The 15,456-nt window shown below is 51.6% G+C and overlaps 1 protein-coding gene across 1 annotated transcript in view; it reads right to left on the reverse strand.

The window, feature by feature from the left end:
- The window catches only part of HSD11B2 (hydroxysteroid 11-beta dehydrogenase 2), a 33,515-nt gene extending 19,371 nt beyond the window's left edge, over window positions 1-14,144 (reverse strand). The window contains exon 1 of the mRNA XM_066637919.1: window positions 13,721-14,144. Coding sequence (XP_066494016.1) covers window positions 13,721-14,144 — 424 coding nt within the window. The remainder of the gene's footprint in view (window positions 1-13,720) is intronic.
- Between the last annotated feature and the right edge of the window lie 1,312 nt (window positions 14,145-15,456).

Raw genomic sequence — 15,456 nt, forward strand, 5'->3', positions numbered from 1 at the left:
AGCGGTCTCTCCGAACCATTTCTAAAAACACCGCAGACCAGAGCACTCTGGCAATAAAAGCCGTGTGGGCGGCAGGCACAGAGTCCATGTGACCCTCCTTGGGAAGGGTGGAAAGCAGGCCGGGCCGAGGGCCTGTCTTGAGCTCAGTATCTATGCAGATAACAGAAGTCTTGAACTCAGTATCTATGTAGATAACAGAAGCGTGTGGTTAACTGATTTCAGCCCGCCAAACTGCACTTAAAAAAAGGCCTGCCAAGGTGATTGAGCGGGGTTCTACCTTCCACATCAGGTACAATCCAGGACAAGCACAGTAGAACCTGTTGGGGAGAGGAAAGAAGCCGAACTGCAGACAGGTGCATGAGGAACCTGAGGACTGTGTCATAAACTTCATCTTTGAAGAAGAATGCAAACAGGCGGCTCTCCAGCTACCCAGTGGCAGCATTCACTTGCAGCAAATGACAGGGGAGCAGGCAAGTGGGCAAGTAGCCTCCTGGGCCTTCATTGCTCAAAGTGGTGGGGGGAAGAAGAGTGCCACACAGCAATGCGGGTCAAGATGCCACAAAACCCACTTGCTGCCAAGTTAAGGGGAGGAGATGAGGAGGCCCTCCCCACATCAGAGGCCATTTTGCTAAGGGTCCCTTCAAACCTGGAGTCAGACATAGCCCATGCAACCTCTCAACCCCAATGCCTACACCATGTGATTCAAGATGTGCTCTCTGGTACCCACCACAAATGCCAAAGAATGCTGGGAAGGGTTGGACCTGAGCACTGGCAAGGCCTGGCCACAACGCTCAGATCACCCACCATCTGCATACACTGAGGCAGCCTGCTTCACCCAGCACATGACGTGGACCAAGAAAGTGGAGGCTCCAGGGATTGGCGGGTCCTTGAGCTGCACTTGAGCATCACCCTTGGACGGCCAATCAGGTCTGCCTTGAGTGGCGGTCTTCCTATTCCTGCCTGTGTCAGCAGCAGTCACAGTTGCTCCCACAAGGTACACAGTCACCCCATCAGTTAGAACAGAAGATGCACCCCCAGTCGCTGTGCCTGCATTTAGGTGTCTGCACAACACTAGCGATAAAAGAGTGCCAAGAAAAACATCCAGTCGACATGCGCACAAACTAGGCCAGTTGGCAAGTAGGCAGTTTAGGGGAAGCATTCAGAATACCGCTGTCCTGCCAGCTCATTGCATTCAAAATTTGGGCTGCTCCCAGGCTGACTCCGGCACCCATTTCACACTGTGGGGACCCAAGTTCCAGGTCCCGGGGTGGGGGTGGGGGTAGTGAGGAGGCTCAAGCAAAAGACCTCCAGGTCAGCCAGGTTCTCCCCAGACTCAGAGAGTGGACACACCGGCTCTTCTGAGCAGAGATGGGAGCAGACCTACCAGGAGCAGGTGAGCCCAGGGCAGCTGCTTCATGCAGTTGGCGGGCTGCTTGAGCTCCCAGTGCATCCACTGTCCCTTTGCTGGTTTTATTCCAGTAATTTCTGGATCAATTTCTCACAGTTTGCGCAGGAGCAGCACCTGCACAGAGAACAAGAGGTGGAGGGAAGGTGCAGGGCTGTCTCATTGCTCTGGCGTGGGCCCCGGCTATTGGCTGCTTGCGTACTATACCCCCTCCTCTCTGTGAACTGCCAGCGGCAGAAGGTGACTGCTCACTACCCCAGAGGAAGGAAAGAGACAGAACGGGCAATAAAGACAGGTGACACAATCAAAAAGCACTTGTGCACATCCCCCCAGGCTCTGAGGCAGCTGCTCCATTGGCCATCATGCCTTGACCGAGCCGTGAGCTTCCAGCAGCTCTGGCAGTGACAGGAGGCCTGGCACTGCCAAGCCTATCAGGACTCACTGGCTCAGCCGCTTTGCAGACAACTAACTTGATTTCCGATATGAAGATAACCATTTGTCTTCCTTGCCTTCTGCACTGGCAACACGCACGCACCTGACACATGCGATTGTGTGCTCAAACAGATGGACAGGTAGTTGCTAGCAAGTCCTGAGCAAGCCTCTAGCCTCGAGGTATCCTTCCGTGGACTGCGGTATCACAGAATGTCTCATCCACGGAAGAGACAGACAACCTGCTTTCTTGAGCTTCTTGCTTGCCCTCAAGTGCATTCCTGGCTTTCCAGAATATCTCTGGAGCACAACCCAGCTGGGCTCTTAAAGCAGCTTACAGTCACAGGAGGGCTGGTATGGCAGGATGGCAAACAGCCTGAGCCACAAGGCAAGCAGTCCCCAGTTGGAATGTCTGCCACAACCTCACAGGAGGTCTCAACCCCATTTGCAACAGCAGCAGGTGACTGTAAGGAGACACCATGAGAATGAATGAGGACCAAGTTCAATCAGAATTACAATAGAAACAGAGCCCTTCAGAGAAGCCAGGCATTCAAAGACTAAGAGATCAAGCAAACTGAGTAAGGATCGTCTCCAAAAGCCAGGGTGTTCACGTGGGACTCCAACAGCATGGAGTGCGCCAATTCCATCTGAAGGGGCACAGCCCAATTCGTGAAGCTGCCTCTGCTTGGCATGCACAAGCTCTGATAGCATGTCCAGGGAGCAGGCAGAGTGAAGGAAGACCCACCTATGCCTGAAACTCTGCCAGGCAGAGCGAACGAGACAGGAGGGTCATGAGAGTCCAATAGCTGTGTGTGTCCCCATCAAGATGTCCTGATCCTACTAAGCAGCTACCTCCTCTAGGGTGAGTGTGGAAGTGTGACAAACTGCCTGGAAATGACCAAGCACCAATTCTGCCTGGGCTCCCGGGCTTAAGCCCAGCATATCCCAAGTCACATGAACAAGAGTTCTTATGGGCACATGTTGGAAGAGCCACCCCAAGCCCAGAGCTGGTGCACACAGCAGGCGCCAGTGGGCAAAACTGCATGAAAAGGAACTTCCAAATCCTATTCTGGAAATTTTGGGGGGAGGACAGAAACAGGTGTGAAAATGTCCATCTCCAGAGTCAAGTTGCAGCGTGACAAGAAGGGGAGGGAGGTGTTGCCATGCTCCAGGAAAGGGGCTATTTTTTTCCTGGAGAAACTCAGCTTTTTGAAAGAAGATGTCATGTCTCACCCCTCCCAACCACAGCCCTGTGATGATTTAGTACCAACCTATTCAGCATGCAGGACAAACCAGAAGGACTGATTGCACCTTCAGCATCAGCTTTTGGTCCCATCCGCACAGGATGACTCCCCAGTGCAGAAACCATGGCAGAAAAGCATTGCCATGACCCCCTGCGCTTCTGCTTGCTTGACCAAGATGGGCAAGAGACTCCACCCTGCTGTGGTGTCTCAAACAGCACCAACAACAACAACAACAACAGTCACTCTGCAAGCCAGACCACAAACCCTTGGAAAAGGGGCATGCATTTTCTACAGCACCTTCACAGTCCAGGATTGAAACGACCTGCACATTTCCAGCCATTCCTGACTGGCTGTACTTAAGCATCAACACGCTTCATGCATGTTTTTTTTTAAGGAAAACATGCAATAGCCCAGAGAAAACTCAGCTCATGGAAGCAGTGGAGTCACACTGAGCCATGGCCCAGAGTGGTTTTGCCACCCCAAGTGGCTGCAGTACCAGTGATCTGAAAACAGTGTGGGGCAGGGGTGGGGGTTTGCAATATTGGAAGAGAAGTTTGGAGTGCTACTCACTGGAGCCCCCAAGAGATGAGGAGGTGAGTCCAGCTGAGGTGCAGACAGTGGTCTGATATGCACAGACAGCTGTGGTTTTTGTTTTCTGTATAACCCTAGCAAATGTGGACAAGAGCAGCTGCCTGCCCAACAAGGCCCTTGATTACTTTCTTGCATTACAGTTTAGAAGAAGGGGTGTGTCCTCATAACCCAACCCTGGGTCAGGAGACACAAGAAGGGAGGTGAGAAGACGACAGCATGGCAACCAACAGGCTGACACAGGGCGCAGCTTGGCAACCTGTAGCTTTTCCTCCCTGCAACATGTGTGCACCATCCACACCTTGTTTGACAAGAGTGTGCAGGCTTGGGAGTGACCCACAAGAAGGCACACAGGTCATCATAACGAAAGGTTAGTAGTGGCAGACTTCCTCCCTGGGGTCAGGTCTGCAGTACTTGTGAAGCCAGGGCAGGAACAGTCTGAGTGAGAAGTTGGTTGGAAGTCCCCAACTCCAGCAGCTCAGAGAGCAACAGGGAGCTGAGGCATGCAAGTGGCTAGGGAGGTGGTCAACAGTCCCTCAGCCACAGAGCCACAGGCAAGAGAGGGCTGTTCAGCCCAGCTCAGCTCTGGCTCAACTCGCAGGTGAGGATTGCTAGGACTTCTGCCTTTGGAAAGCACTGAGCGCTCAAAAGCACAATGGAACAGCTAAGAAATGATTAGGTTTAGTGCCCTCTTCTGGAACATCCTTCCTCAGAGCCTGCCAGCTTCCATGTTTCCTACCACACCATCAGTGACGCAAGCAGCGTAGTTGGGTTGTATCTGAGCAGTTCATTCAGGGAAAAACCACCTGGTTCTACAGAGCCCAGGCTGGCTTGGCTTCAAAAGAGGGACACGCATGTTTACCTTCCTGCCTGCTTGTGCAGATGCTGCCAGGCCGCTTGGCTCCAGCGTCTCCTCTTGCACGGGTGCCTCATCTACACACAGGGAAGAGAGAGAGACCCTCGTGTTAGATGGAGGATGGCATGTCTGGGTCAGTTCCTCGTCCTGCTCCCATCCACCCCGTCCTCAGGCGCACAATGATCCTTTTTCCTAACCTCCTCCTAATGCTCCTTTCCATATACAGCTCCCCCTTCCTCCAGAGCCCGCTGCTCTGCTCTTCTGAGGAAAAGTCCCCACGAACATCCCCACAGAGCCCATTGGAAACCACTTCTGAGACTACAGGACCACAGTGCTGATCCACTTGCTCCGGACATTTGGACAGAGTTTTTAGTGAGTGAAAGACATGTGGGTTTTGCATTCTGTACATCACAATAAATATGGAGGGATGGTGTGGGGGTCACAGGCTGTTGCTGCCACAGTAGCAAAACCACTTGGCAGCAACTCCAAATTTGGAGCAGCGATGCCTCCAAATTGTCGAAAACCTTGCAAAGGCTGGGGAGAGAAAATGGGCTCCACAGGATGCTTTCCTCTGAGGGAAGGGCCGGAGCAGGTGGCCCCAGGACAGGAGGAGCTGTGCTGGCAAAGCAGGCAAGCAGTTTGGATGTGCAGAAGAGATTCCAGGAGGTTGAGAAAGTAAGAAGTAAGGAGGTGATCCAAAAAGGGGGCAGAGTCAGCAGGGAGCCTGAGGGAGGACCTAGCTGCGGGGATGGAAGCCTGGGGTAGAGGGCAGTGAGAAAAGCCCATGGGTTCACTTTTTGGTGCTATTATGTGCTCTTTTTAAATCAGATCCTTTCAGGATCACAGAAAAAATGAGGCTGACGCAGCATTCAAATTTAATGGCCAAACTGGTGGGTGCTATAAACCAGAATTAAAATGGTCATTTCTCACATTAGTTGTTGCAAAAGATGCATTTACAAGTTCAAGAAAAAGCCCACCATGAACAATGCTTGTTTCTGGTCACTTCTGAAAACACCCAGAAGCACTGGACTTCCTGAACTCCTTTGATGTCAGGGTGACACAGGGAGTCAAACCTGAAGTTTGAGCTATCATCAATATCCCACCGGGGGGGGGGGGGAGGCTTAGAACCCTGTTCTTCCCCCTTTGATGTGCTGAGGGGAAAAATACCAAGTTTCCACCTTTCATACAGGCCCAGCCTCCCCTTGCAGAGAGAGTCTGGCCAGGGATCTTTCAGAGGACGTCACAATCACCTTGTGCCCTCCAGTGGTCCAAAAAGAGAGCCACTGAGCCTCTTGGAGAATAAAAAGAAGCAAAACAAGGCCAAACATCTGCAAAGGCCACCAAATGGAACAGGTAAGCAGGACAGAAGGAGGGAAGAGCTGTTTGACTTCTCCCTGTGGATGCCAGCACTGGCACTCCCCAGGACAACAGCCACAAGCACAACAGGAATGGCATCTTCCCAGCAACACAGCACTCCTCAGAGGAAAGACACTGGCTCCCAGGACAAAAGGCAAAGTGATGCCCACTTACCACGCACACAGCCCCTCACTGCTCAGCAAGGTCCTTTGCTCTTCCACATTAGGCCTGCCCCCAGTTGCAGTTTGCTGATCCAAGGAAGCCAGCAAACCACAGTGCCGGGGTTCCTTTGGAAAACCAGGCAATTCCTGTCACAAGGCACTGCTTTGCCCCCAGAGAGACTGCCTCTGTGCCCTGTGAGCAATTCCACACACATGGAACACAGAACCAAGAATCTTGAGACTGCCTCATCTCACCTCCCTAAAGGTGGGGTTTTACAGGGAGATCACACGTGCCAATTGCCATGGTCTGGAAAAACGTGGTGTGCCCAGGAACTATCACAGGAACCTTGACCTCCCTCATGTCCCCAGGTCATATGCCTCTTGTGCTAACTTCCCCTTCTTCTGCCAGACGATCCCTCACAGAAATCAAACACAGATCCATTCCAGAATGAAAGAAGCCAAACGAGTGTCTTTGTGCACATATGCATGGAGGATGAATGAAAACCATTTATTTGGGTGCAGAATTTGAGGTCTCTCGACAGAGAACCTAGAGAGATCCAGTGGCTGAGCAGGGATTTGTACAGGTTCTGGGGTCCCACTAGGCTATTCCTTTAGCCTGCGACCACCCCCAGAACACTCCTCTTCTCCAGCTGATCCTGGGCAGGCAGTCTTGACTCTGATGATTCTGACCAGGGTGGCGGGAAAGAGAACTTACCGCAAAGGCCAGGGAGTCCAGTTGCTTGCTTGCTGCTGCGGTGTCTAAACATGTCCCCAGGTCACCTTGCACAGTAGCCAGGCTCCACTGGGCAACTGCCCATGACATCAAAAGCAGAAGAGCTGCAATGGTGCACAGGAAGCAAGTGTGCAGGCATGTTGCTTCCTGTCCTCAGGCAAGCCACATGGCATCTGGACACCTACTGATTGGATCTACCAGTTTGAATTCTTTCCATCCTCCTCTGGCCTCCAGGACTTGTTGCATAAAAGGAGACCAGTAGTCAGGCTTCCTGGCTGGGCTATAGCCTGAGAGGTCCTGGACCAACCATTGTTCTCTCCGACAGGAGATGTTTGCCTAGAGTCCGTTGTGGTCTAAACGTGTCCAAATCCTTGTGGTCCATCAGGGAAGATGGCAGTTTGGTTAGGGTGGCAGTTCCCCCTCTCCCCCAGCCTTCCACCACTGGCATAAGATTCACCCCCCCCCCCCAGGTGAGCTGCTCAGCTCAACACAGGAGATGAGAGGGAGGAGAAAGGTGGCTGGTTGGGAAGAAGGAAACAGATTGGCTAGTGAGAGGGCCATTCTGCTGGCTCTGGAGAGCTCGCAATCAGGGCATGGAGGCTGCTTCCCTCCCCTGTCACTTATCCCCAGCACCAGACATTCTGAGATATGCTGTCTCTGGAAGTTCTGTTTGGCTAGATGGAACTACTCCATGAAAGCTCCCTACTCATTTGCACATCAACCTGCAGATCCCAGGTGTTCCTTGACAGTGATGGAACTGCGCCAAATGTCCTGTAGGAGATGCTGCTTGCAGCATGCTGGTATATTAGTAAGGGGCCCTCAAGGTGCTTGGCACTTTAAGACAAAAGAGAAGGCAAGTCCCTGCCCTGAAGAGCTCACAACTGAACACAAGGGGAGGGGACATGGTGGCAGGATGAAGAGGAGTGGAACAAGGTCATGAACTTAAACTTTGTTGCAGTAAGGTGGAACCAAAGGCTTTGTGGGGAATATGGGATTTGAGGAGGGGTTTAAAGGAAATGTGAGAGGAAGTATCCTGCAGCAGATCTGGGAAGGAGTTCCAGGCATAAAGAGTGGCAAGGGGCAAAGGGCAGGGCTGCTTGAGGAAGCAGGAGCCTTGAGGGTGCAGAGATGGAGGAGCCAAGGTCACAGGCAGGGGTGTAGTGAGACACAAGAGTAGGGAGTAAGGCTGTAGGGGACTCTGATGGAAAGGAGAAGGACACCAATGTAGGAACAATAGGGAGGCACATGATGCGATCAGAGCAGTGAGAGTTCAGCGATTTGGACATCAAGATGCTGGATGGAGGTGAGAGATCAGAGGGGAGCTAAGGGGAGCCCAGAGAGAAGAAACGGCAAGAGAGGCACAGGGCGTGAAGTAGTGTTTCTGCTGAGGGGATGAATTTTAGTGATGTTGTAGAGTGAAAAACAACAAACTTTGATGACTAACTGTAGATGGGGAATGAAGGAGAGGGAAGAGCCCAAGACAAAGCCAAGGTCTGGAACCTGCTCAACAGGGGGGACAGTGATGTGGTCCGTGGAGAGGAAGAAAGGACAAAGAGAAGTTCTGCCTAGGTCATGTTGCCTTTGAGACAACAATGAAACACCCAAGTAGAAATGTCAGGCAGGCAGTTGGACCCAGGGAGAAAGCTCTGGGGGAGGAAAGTGGAGCTGGTTGTCTTCAGTGTGCAGTACAGGTGGTACTGAAAGCCTCCAGACTTGCTGAGATCAGCCAGGGACAGAAAATAAAAAAAGAGGAGAAACAAAAACAGAAGTGAATAGGAGGAACAAAGTGAGGGAAAGTGGAAGAGGAGTTTCCCTTGTGAAACCTTTGGAAGTACATCAGGGAGGAAGTGAGCCATCTAAGGACAGAATGACGGAGGCCTAAGGCATAAAAGGAGGAGCAAGAGAGAGATTAGGAATCAAATGGGTCAAAGCAACAGAGAGGTCAAGATGGATAAGGACAGGACCTTTCAACCTGGTGGTGAGGTCACCTAGGATTGGAGTAAGAGTTGCTTCAGTGAAGTGCAAGGAGTGGCAACCAGATCAAAGAGAATCAAGATCAGAGCCGGAGGAGAGAGGCAGCAGGAGTGCAGAGCAAGCCTAAGGAGTTTGGAGGCCAAGGACAGAAGACTGGATGGGTGACAGCTGGAGAGGAAGAGTTGAGGGGGTTCTTGGGAATGTTGGAATGCAGCAGGGAAGGAATTAGAGAGGACAGAGGTTGGTGATGTGGTACATAGGAGGAACAATGGTAGGAGAGATGAGCAGGATGCTGGGGAGAGGACAACGATTCAGAGAAAGCCAGGGGATCTACAGGTGCAGGTCACAGAAATGAAGTAGGTGAAGGTGTGTAATGCTGAAGGAGATATAGTGCTGGCATTATACCATAGAGAGGCCAGAGGCAGAATAGTCTGGGGTAAGATGAGACCAAAGACGGTGGCTGTGGCAGTGGCTGGGGACATCAGTCCAGAGGTGGTGATGAAGGAAGGTGGCCAAAAGGAGGAGATGGGAAGCACCTGGGTCAGAGGCATTATCAACATGAATGTTGAAAATTACCAGAGCGCAAATGGGGTCAATGCAAGAGTTGACCAGGAGCTAAAGTTTTACAAAGCATGGAGCCACTCAGTGCCTGTTCTCAGTAGCAACGTGGTGTGTCTGAACAATGAACGAAGTAATGTGTTGATGTAGCAAAGGTGGAACTTCAGTGGAAATTAAATTGTGCAATATCTTGCAGTGTCTTCCACAAGTGGAAAATGATAAATAATGGAGGGCAATTAGACGTTTGCAAGATCTTCAGGTAACATTTGGATTTGAAAGATGTAGCAGGGCAGATTTAGAAAAGGGGTTATCTTAACTTACAAAGCAAGTAAGGTCATGCAGAAGGAACTCCGATTTGATCTACAGCTCATTTTCAAGAAGACTTGTTTTAAAGTAGCTCACCATGAAGTTGATGATGAAGAAGCAGCTGTGTTGCAAAGTGCTTATTTTCTATCTAGAAAACTCAACTGTTGATTTGTGTTAGGATATCAGATTTCAAAGTAGGAGGGAAGGAACTCTCCATTAAAGTCTGCTGTCTCCCACCTAGTGAGCAAGATGGAAACCTGGCAGGTGTTTACTGCAACCCAGACACGATCTTTTAAGGCCCCCCTCATACAATGGGAGGGAGGCAGCCGGGGCACCTTCCACCTTCCCTCCCTGATCCTGTTGTCCACTGGACTCCACCTCCACCTGCTACTGCAAGTCGTCGTCGTCCGTCCTCCCCCCCCCCCTTATCTCCTGCATCACTGGGAAACTGAAAGGAATGTGCCTGGATTGTGAGGTGGCAGTCTTACCCACACATATGGTCAGAGGACACTTGTTCTCATGCTTTGCTCACATCAGACTCAATTTTGCAAACAGATCAGTGCCTAGAGCACAGGAATTCTCACTGCCAAAAGCTGTTGGAGCAAACAAGCTCTGAGGGCATATGCCTCTGTTTTGTACCAGTTTAATTATCATGGCTCCCTCCAAAGAACCCTGAGACTCAGAGGTTGGTGAGGGTGCTGAAAATTCTCCACATTTACCCCCTTGCAGAACTACAGTTCCTAGGATTCCCTGGGGAGAGGAAATTAACGTTAATCCAGTTGTATCTGCAGTATAGACAGTCTCTGCTTCTCACTCACACACATACTACTCAGGGTTCTTGGCCTGTTAAATATGAAAACAGACCAAGAACCCCTGAGCGGCACATCCCTGAGGCGCATCACAGGCGCATCTATGAGCCCTTCTCACACATGACCCTCCCTGTGAGGGAGCCGCCAGGCATATCTAGGCCCACCTCCGGGATCAGGTTCTGAGCTAGCACCAAAGTGCAGGAGATTTCAGTACTACTTTACCCCCAAGGAAGATGTTATTTGATTTTCTATCTCAGGCCCTGAATATTAATTCCTCAATATTAAACACAGCACCTAATTAAAGATAAAGATTAAAATATATTCTGTCTTGGTTTGGCCAGACTAATCACTACCAGCTCCGACAAACCCCTGCAATTGCCCTGGGAGTTGGGACTGAACCGAAAGCTGCTCAGATCACTCATCTATTAGTCAAAAAGGCCAACTGAGCAAAACGCCACAAGACTCTGCCACACAAGGCTTGATTTCCCACCACTGCACAGCTGCACATGAGACTACCAGCTCATGCACAGCCTGCAGTTCATTGGGGAACAGAGCTGCTTCACCCATTGGGAGCTGGGTCTCTGTTCCCTCCCAAGGCTAAGCTGCTGGACCAAAGTGCAACAGGTGCAAGAGGTGCTGGACAGGGCCTGGGTGAAGGTGGTCTCCTCTGACGCTAGTGCCACCGCTCAGCACAAGCGTCCTCCTCTCTGGCCCTCATCTCGAAACTGACAAAGCAAAACTTAAGAGCTGCAATGACACAGCCCCCACCCCCAAATGGCCGACAGAGGCACCAGCTGGAGCATTTGCTGTGGCCTGCTTGCAGTCAGGGTCAGGGGTCAACACAGTCTGCCATTTGTCTTCAATGCAACTATGAGTCTGCTCAGGCTGGGGACGTGCAACAAGCTGTGAACTTCTTCATCTGGAGGGGGGCCTTAGGGGGTTGCCAAAGAAAAGGTTTCTGGAAAGCCCCTCCTTGCGCTCCTAGCCTGTGCTTCTCTCCACTCTCCAGGGATCTTTTACTCACCAGCGTAAAGCCTGGAAGCATCTGAAGCCCATCTGATTTGTGGTGCAAATCCGAGGGCAACATTTTTGTTTTTCCTTTGGAATAAAAAGGATGCTGATGCACTACGGTAATTTTGTCTTGTCCAATACACACCACACATTGCAATGGACACCTAACACCACACTGCAGGTTTTATAGGAAACAGCAACCATTTTAATTTTCTTTTGAATTCTTAAAAAGTCAGTACTTGTTTATACTATTTATATTTTGAATAACTGAATTACATAATATGTTAACTATAGAACAGCGTAAAAAATTATTTCTCTGTAAAATTTGAAAAGACTAATATGAAAAAATACATGTAACATGTATTTTTTAAGATTCTGATGTTCCTATAAATATGAGTAAGGACACAATTCTAACCAGGTCTACTCAGAAGTAAGTCCTATTTTGTTCAATGGGGCTTACTATCAGAAAAGTGTGATTAGGATTGCAGCCTGACAGCCTGATCCTATCCATACTTTCCTGGGAGTAAGCCCCATTGAATCTAATGGGACTTACTTCTGAGTAGACATGCATAGGATTGGGCTGTAAGAGTCTAAGGACCCAATCCTAACTTTCCTGTGCTGATGCAGCCACAATGCAACCCCAAGGTAAGGGAACAAATGTCCCTTTATTTTGAGGAGGCCTCTGTGACTGCCCCCCACTGCAGGATGCAGCGCATGCCCAATTGACATGGCTGCATCAGTGCTGGAAAATTGGATAGGATTGGGCCCTAAGGGAACTTTTAAGCTCACATTTTGATTGCTTGCCATTCTACCATAGAAATATAAAGTCTATAATAAATTGTATTTATATCTCTATGATTCTACCAACCTTGGTTATGAACCTGGACACCCCCCCACCCCGGGAAAAATGTTTCCAATTGGGCCCTGCAGCCCCTAAGGCCGCATCTGTCCATGCTCAAGCCACACTATGCCATTGCCTAGGGCAAGGGTCTCCAAACCCTGGCCCGGGGGCCAGATGCGACCCGTAGTGAGCCTCTATCCAGCCCGCAGCCAGCCTCTGACCCCCTGAGAGCCTCTGGCCCAGCTGACCAAACACAACCAGAGTTGTGCTTGTGGGGTGGGGGAATGGGGGTCCATTTAAGTGTGTGCTTTATTTCTTGGTGCTTAGAGAAATCCTGGACATTTGAGTCCATTCATTCATTTATTCATTCATCTAAATTCCATCTCTAAGGTTACTTAAATTTTAGATTTAATTTTTTTTCCCAGCCCTCGACACTGTGCCAGATATTTGATTTGGCCCTTCGGCCAAAAAGTTTAGAGACCCCTGGCCTAGGGAGATCCCAACTGCATCTGTTAACAAAAACACTGCTTATGATTAATGAAGGAGTCCATGTAGCACTGGCATCGCTAGAGAGGTGCAGGGGTGTGTGGGCTGCACTGGGTGATGTACACGGGGGGGGGGTGTGTGTGACACCACTACTGGCCAAAATGTTTAAAATCTTGGCATTTTCGAATAATACCACAATGTTATATATCAATCGATGTGTAAGTTCATACAGAATGCACTGAAACAAACCATGTTGAAATATCTCTATTCTACTCAAAAAACCAGTAGGGGCAGTGTGATGGTACACCACCATGCCCACTACATGGGACATTGCCCTGCCCACTGCACGGGAGGAGGTCCATCATAAGGGTGATGCGCTGGCCTCCGCAAACCCTAGTGATGCCACTGCCATGCGGGGTCCTAATTTGACTGGGGCCACTGTGCTGGGGAAAGGAGTGTTTAACCCTTCCTGGCCCCACACTCCCCATCTGAGCTGTTCGCCTCATGCCAGGGGGAAAGGAAGTTTTTCCTGTATGGGCTAACACAGCAAAGTGGCATGGGGCCAGTGCGGTTAGAGGGCCTGTCTTCCCCAGCACTATGGCCCAAACCAAGCTGGCATCACAAAGGCCAATCTCCGACACAACCTGGGCAGGAAATCCAGGCAGGCGGCATTTGACGGGCCATGCAGCATTCCATGGGCCACAAGGCAGGAGTCTCACTCAGGGCCGGCTCATGGGTGAGGCTGACTGAGACCGGTGCCTGGGGGCAGCAGAATGGCACGCCTGCACCTCCTAGCCCGGAAGAGGAAGTGGGGCTGCCTCTTCTGCTCCAGCCAAACCCTACTGGGAAGAGCAAAGGCCAGTACAGGTGGAGGGGGGCTTGGCCAACCCTGGGGTCACTCCCTGTGAGGCGCAGCAGCAGCTCGGCTCTGCGGGGGGGGGCGCCCAGGACCCCTCCACTTACGCGGACCCTGCTGCTGCTGCGCCTTCTCCCGAGCCGCCTTCCCTCCCGCCCGCGAGCGGCGGCAGCGCGGAGGCGGCGGGCAGGCACCGGCTGGGTGGCGAGCGCTGCTGCGGGCGGGAGCTGGGAAGCCCTCGAACCCCTCTCTGCCTCCCAAGTCGGCGGGCGCCTCGCCCGGGTCAGTTGAAGCCACCCCCGCAAGCGCGGCTCTGCTGACGGGCGCTCCCGCCTGGGAGCGGGCGCGAAGCGCGGCTCCTGACCCAGACCTCTCCCGCAGCCCCTCCGGAGGTGCCGTCCGGGCGGGCGGGCGGGCGCGAATCCCCCGCGGGGCCTCCTGGGTCAGGTCTGGAAGGAAGGAGGCGTCGCCTGCGAGGGGAGCCCCTGGTGGGCAGGCAGGCAGGACCGGAGCCCTGATGTCCGTCCCCATCACGAGCCTTCTCCTTCCCTCCCATCGTAAGGAACCCATTGGTTATAATGGGACTTCGTTCTGAGTAGACAGGCGTAGGATTGGGCTGCCAAGCTGCTAGCCTAGCCACACTTTCCTGGGAGTAAGCCTCGTTGACTACAATGGGACTTGCTTCTGAGTAGACAGGCATAGGATTGGGCTCTCAGCCAGGGCACAACCCTATCCAACTTTCCAGCATTGATGCAGCCGCAGTGCAACCCCCAGGTAAGGGAATCAAAGACCTTGAGAAGGTCTCCGTGACTCCCCCCCCCCCCAAATCACAACAGGAAGCAGCACATGCCCCATTGATATGGCTGCATCCATGCTGGAAAAGTGGGTAGGGCTGGCCCGCAGAGTGGGCCCCTCATTTCCCTCTCAAGCCCCTTCCTGGGTAAAGCTTAGCTCTAAATGCTGGTTAAGCTGTTCTCTTGGGTGCAGCCCCCTCCCTCTGCCGGTGAGGTACCCCACTCAGCACAGAGACCTGCTGCTGTCCACTCACTTGTGTTGGGGTCACAAGGGATACAACCACTGCCAGAGTGGCGCATCCCACCATAGATCCTGCCATTCTGCTGGGAAACATAGATTTTTATTTTAAAAGTTTCATACTACAATAAATAATACAAAGGAAAGAAATCACATTTTACATTTTCAACTACAGTCACATTACATCAACTGTTTAGCTAGAACACAGATACATCACGTTATAGGTGGATTCACCCCATCTAACCACTCCCACCATTTTTTCCACCTGTCTCTACTGGTTCTCACCCTTTCGTAAGCCACAACACTGTATACTCTGTAGACCACAAAGCGGACCCAACCCTGCGTGTTGGTGGACTTTTTCTCCTTTATTTCTTTGTCCCTTTGGATGCCCAGCGCAAAAAGGGCATACAGATTTATCAATCTTACTGTAGACCACGGCACCTCCCACCTATCGTCTCCTCCCCTCTGTTGTCCCGCGTTACTTGTCCTCTTGGGTCCCCTCATACCTCCCGCCGGCTCCTTCCCAGAGACGATAGTCTCCCAAGCCTGTTGGGCCAGTTCAGGCCACTTAAAGGCCCTCGCTATGCCCCTCCACAACTCCTTCGCCGGCATACACTCTTGGACGAAATGGGCTACCGTTTCTATCAGTGGCAGGGCACCTACAGATCTAGAGGGTCCCAAACCCGAACAGGTTGGCATCTTGCACCTCTTCTGATCTTCTTGCAACCATGGGTTTGCCGCTCCCACCCTGAGGACCTGATGGAAAGCCCTCCACCTTAATTCCCATAAACTAAAGGGGATTCTCTTCTCG

The sequence above is a fragment of the Tiliqua scincoides genome, chromosome 9, assembly GCF_035046505.1.
Source record: "Tiliqua scincoides isolate rTilSci1 chromosome 9, rTilSci1.hap2, whole genome shotgun sequence".
Classification (NCBI taxonomy): domain Eukaryota; kingdom Metazoa; phylum Chordata; class Lepidosauria; order Squamata; family Scincidae; genus Tiliqua; species Tiliqua scincoides.